General features: G+C 35.4%; 1 protein-coding gene and 4 non-coding genes across 8 annotated transcripts in view; 1 reads left to right on the plus strand and 4 right to left on the minus strand.

Moving 5' to 3' along the window:
- Positions 1–3,787: 3,787 nt before the first annotated feature.
- On the minus strand, positions 3,788–3,860 carry Trnar-acg. The gene has a single exon. It is a non-coding gene; the product is annotated as a tRNA-Arg (tRNA).
- A 400-nt stretch (positions 3,861–4,260) lies between these two features.
- Positions 4,261–4,333, minus strand: Trnar-acg. Its single transcript has one exon. It is a non-coding gene; the product is annotated as a tRNA-Arg (tRNA).
- A 506-nt stretch (positions 4,334–4,839) lies between these two features.
- On the minus strand, positions 4,840–4,912 carry Trnar-acg. The gene has a single exon. It is a non-coding gene; the product is annotated as a tRNA-Arg (tRNA).
- A 430-nt stretch (positions 4,913–5,342) lies between these two features.
- On the minus strand, positions 5,343–5,415 carry Trnar-acg. The gene has a single exon. It is a non-coding gene; the product is annotated as a tRNA-Arg (tRNA).
- Positions 5,416–5,708: 293 nt separating this feature from the next.
- Positions 5,709–10,771, plus strand: part of LOC117118185 (SAP30-binding protein-like) — an 11,228-nt gene continuing 6,165 nt past the window's right edge. Inside the window, exons 1-3 of one of the 4 annotated variants that reach the window (XM_033262701.1) lie at positions 5,709–5,802; positions 9,963–10,109; positions 10,311–10,477. In XM_033262701.1, the coding sequence (XP_033118592.1) occupies positions 10,001–10,109; positions 10,311–10,477 (276 nt within the window). In that variant the 5' untranslated portion in view covers positions 5,709–5,802; positions 9,963–10,000. Of the gene's footprint in view, positions 5,803–5,942; positions 6,102–6,647; positions 6,749–9,962; positions 10,110–10,310; positions 10,478–10,771 lie in introns of those variants that run through there. The other 3 variants (XM_033262700.1, XM_033262702.1, XM_033262703.1) reach the window with 3 other exon arrangements.

Genomic DNA, 10,771 nt, shown 5'->3' on the forward strand with positions numbered 1-10,771 from the left:
GCTTTACAGGACCAAGTATTAGGCCTAATCATTTTAGATGTTTTTATTTTGAAATACACTATAAGTTTTTATGGATAATAATTATTTTTTAAGACATTTTTTGGATAAGTTTTACTCAAATGTTTTTAATGCCAGTTCGGACAGGGAAAAATTAATAGGCTGCACAACTGATTTTTCTAGACATAAACACAGCGTTTGACAAAAAACTTGACAACGGTTAATGAGATACAGATTTTTCGGGAAACTTCCCGATGAGAACGTGAAGTGGGCGTGGTCCAGGTGTCATTCAAAATCTCTCAAAAGTGATCGAGGGAGAAGCCCCGGAAAATAACAATTTAGGGGTTTCAAGGGATTATTTAATTATTCACATATATATTTTTTTTTACCGGACCAGGATGGGAGCGAAAATCACCTCGACAGGGGATCCTTCTCCTCCCTGGCGCCACCTCTGCCGCCCAGAATCAATGTGATCTTTCCACAGTACTTTTCGTTGGCAAACTTGTTGCAAAACAATGAGTAAATTACTAGCCTATTGACTGTAAATCCATGATAAAGTGAAACAATCTCATTTTAGGAGATTAAAATCCAGAACTAAAAATAACATGATGATGACGTACAGTATAATAGTAGGCGGAGGTTCCCATCATTGCTGATGATAGTGACTTCATGCTGCTTTTGAATTTTCATAGAAATGCTGCTATTTATCCAGTGGTGTAGCTGGGGTTTCAAGGGTGGCCACGTGCCCCGGGCGCCGTGTTTGGTGGGCTGAATTTTGTACTTTCTGTAAACGATGAGTAACAAAATCAGGCAAACCGACAAACAATGAATTACAATAATCTAACTTATGTTACGAATAAATAAAAATGAGGAGACATGAGGAACAAAAGTGAGAGATTGGTCAAGAATAATACCTAAACTTCGAACGGAAAAATCAGGGTTGATAATAACCTCTTCAATATTAAGCGAAAAAAATTGAGGTCGAGTGCGGAATTTAGAAAAAAAAAAACAATAAACTCGGTTTATTAGGGGTTCAGTTTTTAACATATTGTTGAATATCCATGTTATAATTTCATTAATGCAAAGTTGGAAGTTTTTGAAATGAAATGGTTTCAGTGGAAGGGCAAAAAGGAAGGTAAATTTGAATATCATCGGCATAAAGATGATACTTAACATTATAAGAACGTAAAATGTTGGCAACTGGGGTAACATAAAGCAGAAAAGAAGGGGACCAAGTACGCTTCCTTGGGGAACACCACATTGAAGCTCAGTGTCCTTAGAAATTGAATCAAAAATGGCAACTTTTTGAAAACGGGATGAAACATAAGACGTAAACCAGCGAAGAACAATTTCAGAGAAGCCAAAATGGAAAGAAAGCCTACGAAAAAGAAGAGAATGGTCAATTGTATCAAACGCAGTGGGTAGATCCAACTGCAACTGCCATGCCGTTATCAACAAAGGAAAGAATATCATTAAGAAGACAATTTAGAGCAGTTTCAGTCGAATGGCCCGATTTATAAGCAGATTGAAACGGTTCATGGAGTTGGTTTTGTGTCAAATATTGAGATATTTGAACAGCAACACATTTCTCAGTAAGTTTTGAAATAAAAGGCAAGTTGGAAATCGGGCGATAATTACTAATAATTTCGTTACTAAGATTAGGCTTCTTAATTAAAGGTTTGAAGGATGAAATTTTAAAAGAATTTTGAAAAATGTCAGTGGAAAGGGAACAATTTACTATGTTCAAAATACCGGGAGCAAGGACATCAGCACACTTTTTTAAAAGTGAAGGTGGGATAGGATCAAGAGAACATAAAGAGTTGGATGATGAATTTATTAATTTTAAAACTTGATTTAATGTAATGGAATTAAAAAACTGAAAGTTAGAAGAACACTCGACATCATGGGAAAGGGCCAAATCGAAATCGGTTTTAGGTAAGGTAGCACGGATTTTATCAATTTTTGATTCTAAAAAATCACTAAACATGTTTGAAAGTTCCGAATTGTTGGAGCATGTTGGTAGGACTGTTTTAGTGTTGACGGTGAGTCTTTTTACTATGCCAAAAAGTTTCTTTGGCTCTCATTCTACATCTTTGTTTTTCAGCACGAACAGTTCCATTATACCAAGAGTTGTACTTTTTATCCCTTATGCAAAGTTCTTTTAGAGGAGCATGGGTCTCGAAACAACATTTAAGAGCAATAGTAAAATGATTTGTGTAAGTTTCAACATCAGGTGAACAGCAACCAATAAGAGCAAGAGACAATAATTCTGTAAGTAAACCAATGTCCACAGACATTAACTTTGTTTTATTTCCTCCATGCTTTCATCATGTTAAGTATTGCTTAAAGGTTTGCATGGCGAAGAAATAATATATATGTTGAAGCTTGCGGTACACCACGAAAGTAACTGTTGTTGTTGAGAAAGTCTCGACGTTTCGATTGAGATGCTTCTATCGTCTTCATGAGAATAATATCTGCAGACACTAAACAGGGAATACTTATATGTTTGGGTAGAGAGGCTGGATGTTGGTAAACTGACCAAAGGGTGAAAGGCTAAAACACAAGCTGGATGGTGATTGGATGGATAAACTGACCAATGAGAAGACTGCTAGTGAGAGGCTAAAACAAAAGCCATTGTTCACGAAAACAAAACAAAAGGGTGGGAACGCCCAAACGAAGGCATGGTTCGAGGGCGGGAAAGTGGGTGGGAACGACCAAAAACAAAGGCATAGTTCCAGAAGGCGGGAAATGGTGGGACTTCGCTAGGTCCGATCATGGACCTTATTAATAGGTCCATGGTCCGATTAAACATGGACAGCCAAATATTACTAATGACAAATCCGATGTCTTGATGGTACGGTGGCTATTAGTTCGGCTTTGTCCTAATGTACACGGTGTTGTTGACTGTGGGAATGCATGAATAGAAGATTTTTCTTGTTCCCCTCTCTCCTGGCATGGCCTTGGTGTTCCTTGAGCCTAGTACGTGTTATTTATTTGATCATGTTGACTTATTTGCTGATGCGAAAGCACGCAAAATGCAGTTGCGAGTTTAAACAATGTTACAAAAGCTGTATGCGATAAATACAACAGCCTTACAACTTAGGATAATGGTACAGTATATAATGGTTGTATACAAAGTTGCGAACATCGTAATGCAGTTCAAGAAGAAACTACTTCTATGAGAGAATAATAGTTATTTGGGTTTAAATAATGTTATTTAGACAGTTTGCTTATTTTCACAGTGCATGGTAAAGTACGGTACGGATATACCAATATTAATGTATTTCACAATATTATAATTGGTGGGGCGCAATTTTTTGCTCTTGCCCTTGGGCGCCAAAACCTCTAGCTGCCACTGTATTTATCTTTTTTGTAAACCTGTGCTTTGTATGTTTTCCTGAATAAATAATACAGTAAATTTACACATTCATTAAAAAGATTTTAAAAAAAGTTTGATTTGTAAGATCCTGTCAGGACTTCAACCTGAAATCCCCTGATCGATTCATGGCCTATATCCTTTATTCATGAGCCCAGTGGGGTATCTCTCGCGTCGCCACCCCCACCACCCAAAAAAAATCACATGCAAGTAATAGCGCTCCTCAACTGATCATCGAGCCCCTCCTCCCCTATCAGCACCCCCATACATGAGTGTATAATAATACTCTTTGAAAACTTAGATTTTGAAAAACAAGTTGCCCAGATGTGCTTGTATTGTTTCAACATGGACCTATTAATATCAACATTTAGGCCTAGTTGCTTATCAATAACATTTAGATAAAAAAAAAAACTACGATCCTGCCAGGACTCGAACCTGGAATCCCCTGATTCGTAGTCAGATGCCTTATCCATTGGGCCACAGGACCATTCGTGAGATAATTTATATTGTATCCAGCCAACCTGGGATTTCTTGATTTGTTGTGCCACATGATTTGCTGCTTGGAGATGAAACTGGTGACATTTTGTGTTGAAAAACTCTTTTGAACTTAGATTTTGAAAAGTTGCCCAGATGTGCTTGTATATTTCAACATTTAGGCCTAATTGTTGATCAATACCATTAAGATGAAAAATTGCGATCCTGCCAGGACTCGAACCTGGAATCCTCTGATTTTTATTCTTTTCCAGGAGCAGTGCTGCTGGGAGAGTGTATTGATTTTGTGTTGAAAATTATACTATTTTGGAAAACTTGGATTTTGAATAATAAGTTGCACAGATGTGCTTGTATTTGTTTCAACATTTAGGCTTAGTTGATTATTAAAAAAAATACGATCCTGCCAGGACTCGAACCTGGAATCCCCTGATTCGTAGTCAGATGCCTTATCCATTGGGCCACAGGACCAATCGAGAGGTACGCCTACGAGGAGTGTATATGAAATTCAGCTAGGCCTATATATAATAAAACCGACGCCAAAGCGAAAGATTCAGTATTCGCGCGGAAAAATGGTAGAATCCAGAGGGTATATAATACAGTAAATTAACACATTCATTAAAAATATTTAAAAAAAAAGTTTAATTTGTAAGATCCTGTCAGGACTTCAACCTGAAATCCCCTGATCGATTCATGGCCTATCCTTTATTCATGAGCCCAGTGGAGTATCTCTCGCGTCGCCACCCCCACCACCAAAACAATCACATGCAAGTAATAGCGCTCCTCAACTGATCATCGAGCCCCTCCTCCCCCTACCATCACCCCCATACATGAGTGTATAATAATACTCTTGGAAAACTTAGATTTTGAAAAACAAGTTGCCCCAGATGTGCTTGTATTGTTTCAACATGGACCTATTAATATCAACATTTAGGCCTAGTTGCTTATCAATAACATTTAGATAAAACAAAAAACTACGATCCTGCCAGGACTCGAACCTGGAATCCCCTGATTCGTAGTCAGATGCCTTATCCATTGGGCCACAGGACCATTCATGAGATAAGCCTGCTCCGAATATATTTAGAATTTATATTGTATCCAGCAACCTGGAATTCCTTGATTTGTTGTGCCATGATTTGCTGCTTGGAGATATGAAACTGGTGACATTTTGTGTTGAAAAACTCTTTTGAACTTAAAATTTGAAAAGTTGCCCAGATGTGCTTGTATATTTCAACATTTAGGCCTAGGCCTAATTGTTGATTAATACCATTAAGATGAAAAATTGCGATCCTGCCAGGACTCGAACCTGGAATCCCCTGATTTTTATTCCTTTCCAGGAGCAGTGCTGCTGGGAGAGCGTATGATTTTGTGTTGAAAATTAATACTCTTTTGGAAAACTTGGATTTAGAATAATAAATTGCACAGATGTGCTTGTATTTGTTTCAACATTTAGGCTTAGTTGATTATAAAAAAAAAAATACGATCCTGCCAGGACTCGAACCTGGAATCCCCTGATTCGTAGTCAGATGCCTTATCCATTGGGCCACAGGACCAGCCGCAAGATACGCCTACGAGGAGTGTATATGAAATTCAGCTAGGCCTATATATAAAACCGACGCTTAAGCTAAAGGTTCAGTATTCGCGCGGAAAAATGTTAGAATCCAGAGGGTCTAATAAATTTTGTATATTGATATAATTGTAAGTAATATAATTAAATGATCTTTTAACATACTCGAAATATATTTTACATTGTATACTACAAAGTAACTTAGGATTTAGCTGTTTTGTTTAATATAATAATATATTTATAAAATTAATTTCTATATCACCTCTCTTTTAAGCCTAATAGTCTATCCCATTCTTATGTTTTGATATGGTTTGCAAAGACGTCATGATTTCGTATACTGTACCGATTAGTGGATACTATCATACATAGTTAGGTAAGCCTAATAAACAAGCCTTGGTAGTTATTTATGCAAACCATTATATTTTGGTTTAAACAAAATATGCTAAAATATCGAAATATAATATTAATAATAACATGGCCTTCATGATGTTGATGAAAAGCACATAGGCCTAGATAAATCGAGAAACGCCCTCTTTAGATTAATTTGATTCAACAATATGGCGTTTTTGTTAGATCGTTTTTGCTGATGGATGTGATCGAAAGATCAGGCTGACTGCATTTCTAAGCCTGCGATAGACTGGTGTGTGTGTGTGTGCGTTTCGTAGGGGGTAGGTACATACATTACAGTGTTATTCGTTTTATAGGTTTATATTATTTTAGTTAGGCTAGGCTAGCTAAACTAGTCCTAGTTATCCTAGGCTAGGCTAGCGGTAAGGCCTAGGCTAGGTAGCCTACCTAGCATCTCTACTGGCCTACTTCTCTCTAGCTGCCTAACATAGGCTAGAAGGCCTACTACTAGGCCCTACTATAATAATATTAATAATAATAATCCATTTATAATGCGCCATCTATCTAGGTAAACCTATTCCGAGGCGCACACAAACATAACTAAACATAAAAAATAAAAAAAAAACAACATAATAAAACTTAAAAGTAAATATCTACTAGGCCTAGGCCTATTCACACTAGTAGGCCTAGGCGGGTCGAATTACTACTAAACACCACACGGGACCACACGAATGCAAAAATAATTAAAATATTGCCAAACTTAGAGTAGAAAACTGCCACAAACAAACAACTTTTATTAAATAAAGTGATAGTTGTCCGAGTTATGTTATGGTAAAAATTGACTATTTTAGTTTACAGGTTTTGCCTCTGTGCTTCAGAAGGTAATGCATTGACCTTGGGTATCCATAACGCAATGATGTCTGTAGAAACATGTTCAACCATGACCTTCATAATAGGCCTGCACACACTACGTACGTTACATTTTATCTCGAGACTTATTCAATATGCAACTTGTAAATAATAAAAATGAAAAATAGTATTTGTTGTTTTTATTATTAATTTTGTATTATGTTATAGTAATACAAAATTGTACTATTTATTAATTATTTTATAGTATTCTAATGTAATAGGCCTTATCTACAATCTATTTAAATTATGTGTATTCTAAAATTGAAAATTTTAAATAAGATTGAAAAAAAGGTGAGTGTTACTCCCACGAAAGAGAAAAATTGTTAGCTCAGAATTCATTCCATTTAGTAATAGAGGTTTTTTAAAAATATTTAATGTTACAACAATTGAGTAAAGGAGATTGCATTAATATAAAATATATTGTAAATGAATAGATTCAGGATGACCAATTTATCCGAAGTTGAGAATTAGATTCCATTTGGTTACGAGTAGAATAAAAACAAATAGATTCAAGATTAAAAAATATATTTATTTCTAACACAGTTTAATTTATAACACATTTCATCAAATATCTACTCACTTTGGGATAGCTCGCTTTATTATCGTTGTATGTAGAAAAATTTGTCGATTGCTTTCTGAACCACACTAGGCCTAACTACGGTACAATATATTTATAGTTTATTGACATACTGTATACCATAGTTACCAACCTGAGAGATTTGAAATTCGTGACTATACCAGTTGAATGGGGAGGGGGAAGCCGCCAGAGTCCCCATGGTCCAGGGTTGGTTGTTTGTGGCAATGAACGCACAAGATCACACGCGACTACTAAATTCTAATAAGTGTGTGGTTGGCTTTGTTGTTTTGGTAGGAAAAGAGAAATTTTCTGGATGAATTGATTCTCGAACGAGATAAACAAAAGCTCTCTAGACTCAAGCTACTGCATGACCATTTTTATATTTTTAATTTACCAATTTCTTCTATGTTTAAATACATTTTCCCCTGAATTCCTGATAATTCGTTATCATACATAGACTTGTGCTAAATGCAGGACAAATTTATGATCACGCATGTGTTTCTGCAAAATGCGTGTTTCATCCAAAATCACTTTGAAATGCAGGACCGTCCCGCATAATGCAAGACAGTTTAATAACTATGCATATACATATAACAGCCCTGTACAGCAGCATAAACCATAACTGTTATTGTGTTTATGGTAATTAATAATTTCAAACTACGGTATGCAAGATATCACAATGAAGAAGGCAGGGACGATTAAATTTGTCGAGTACGGGTAGAAATAATATTTTAGTTCCCGAAAGATGTCAACTCTTGTTTTCTGTCACTTGTGATTAGTCTCCACCTTAATAATTTTCCCTCCAATTTGAGACTACCTTTGGGACCTGAAAATTTGGGGTGGTCTCGCGGTTGGTCTCCAATTAGAGGGCTAGATTTGTGTTAATAGGTTGAAGATTGTTATTTGGGTCTTTGGAAAAGTGGTCTCGAATTAGAGGGGTCTCGGAATTTGAGGGTCCCGAATTGGAATGTACTGTACACTGCTGTACACATAATTTAAATAGATAAGGCCTATAACATACATAATATTATAATATTATTAATAAGGCCATGTAAAATAAAATAATTGGTTAGCATCCCCACCCTACCATCCAAAAGGCCACCGACCAGATTTTTTTTTTTTTTTTTTTTTTTAAACAAAACACTCACGAAATTCATTTAATATAGGTTAGTTTACCAACTGTCCACATGCTAGCCAGACCTCTTTCAGTTCTATGCCCTACTGTTGTTCTATAGCCCTAGGCCTACTGTAGCCACATGGCATCCATGATGCCTGTTGTGTTGGAGTAAATTGTGCGTAATTATATAGAGATAATTGCATTATGACACTGTTATTCATAGGTAAATGTTCTGCTTGCTATAATGAATTGTATAATTTTTTGTATGTAATTTTGGTCTGTTGTTTTCTTCTTTTTTTTTTTTTTTTTTTTTTTTTAAACAAAACACTCACGAAATTAATTTAATATAGGTTAGTTTACCAACTGTCCACATGCTAGCCAGACCACTTTCAGTTCTATGCCCTACTGTTGTTCTATAGCCCTAGGCCTACTGTAGCCACATGGCATCCATGATGCCTGTTGTGTTGGAGTAAATTGTGCGTAATTATATAGAGATAATTGCATTATGACACTGTTATTCATAGGTAAATGTTCTGCTTGCTATAATGAATTGTATAATTTTTTGTATGTAATTTTGGTCTGTTGTTTTCTTCTTTTTTTTTTTTTTTTTGCTGTTTTTCCTTGCGACATTCTTTTATCATGTTTTCAAAAAAAAAAAAAAAAAAAAAATTCCTCACTACCATGAAAATTGTTTTATTTTACATGGCCTAATGTGACAATGATGACAATAATAAATAATAAGTTTTGTATAATTACTATAACATAATACAGTAGTAATTAATAATATTAACAGCAAAGTATATTTTTCCTTTTTAATATTTACAATTTTTAAGTTCAGTTAGCCTTCATAGAATGTCTCTCGATGAAATGAAACATACGTAGTGTGTGTAGGCCTATTACTGTATAAAGGTCATGGTTGAACACGTTTCTGCAGACATCAATGCATTAGAGATACCTTTGACCTTTTGGGTCAAGTGAGTTTATTACTTGGTCTGTATCTCTGTAATGTATTATTAGGTATAGGTGTAATGGAATAAAGTGATCAGTGTATAATTCCCTTTCCATTGACACCAAACATAACTTTACTTTACATGTTTTATGTGGTGTGTCGGCCATCTTTAAATTCAAATTGGCGGCTGATGATGTGGATAAAAAAAATGGCACCTTACTTTTTTGAATTCAGCACACTAAAAATGACGATGATGAGCAATAAAATCCATTTTGGCACAAAAATCTAGCTGGATTACATAGCAAAATTATCTTATTTCTGTTGGTTGCGCACCACTGACTTGGGTTGTTCGTCATCACTGCAAGATGTCTACCGATTCATGGAAAAGACCCATTAAAGACCACTTTTCTGAGGTCCCATAGGTCCAAATGTCCATTCTTGTAAGAGACCAAAGCTGCTAAGACCATGGAAATCTTGGTCCCAAAAGTGGTCTTTAATTGGAGGGAGACCTGCAATTACTTAAATAATATTACATTTATAATATTCAATAATTGCCCAATGCTGTGCTAGTAAAGATATCTTTAGGCTTGTGTTGAGTAGTAATTGGCTATTGATTCATTAAACTCTGCACAGGTTTATATTCATCAATCAGCTACTGAATATTCAAAAACATGAATAAATCTGACTCCATCTCCAAGATGCAGTCATTGGTGAGTTATCAAGGGGATTCAGATGCAGATTCAGATGAGGAAAAAGGTGTGGCAATCAAAGGAGTTGCAAGTAAGTTAAATGATCAATAATGAATTAAAATAGTTTACACTTTTCTACAATGTTGTATCCTTCTACTGTAGTTGATATATGTAAATTATGAATTGGTGTTTATAATATTTATATTGGCTTTATATATATAATTTTCAAGATAGAATTCAGTAGACCAATTAATGATATTAAAAATTAAATAATTTATTTTCTTCAAATCAGGATTAGTTTCATATGTAGGAGAAGAAGATGGCACAGATTTAAACCAATCAAGGAATATTTCAATTGTTGAAGAAGGAAAAGTGGATATAGATGAAGAGGTTATTAAAGGAGAAATAGGAGAGATAGACAATGATGAGACATTTTCAGATGAAAAGAAAGAAGATGAGGTACCATTAGTTTTTTTGTTTTATGAAGGTAAAAATAGTAGACTAGAATGGGTAATACTAAAGTGCGAGGCAGCGAGGCATGCAAGGCAGCGAGGCATAATGACGATTCATGCGAGGCATCGATTTACCATTCACGAAAAGTGCGAGGCATGATTTAACGCGCTACCTGGCATTCCCCAAAAGTGCGAGCCATATATTTTAACATATCTACGAGGCTACAACAAACATAACTATTAAAAATAATTAAATGATGAGAAATAGTAGAACAAAAATCCAAGCCTAGGCCTAGACCCT

Source organism: Anneissia japonica, unplaced genomic scaffold (genome assembly GCF_011630105.1).
Source record: "Anneissia japonica isolate Jap-2015-1 unplaced genomic scaffold, ASM1163010v1 scaffold11779_len1430905_cov172, whole genome shotgun sequence".
Taxonomy (NCBI): Eukaryota; Metazoa; Echinodermata; class Crinoidea; order Comatulida; family Comatulidae; genus Anneissia; species Anneissia japonica.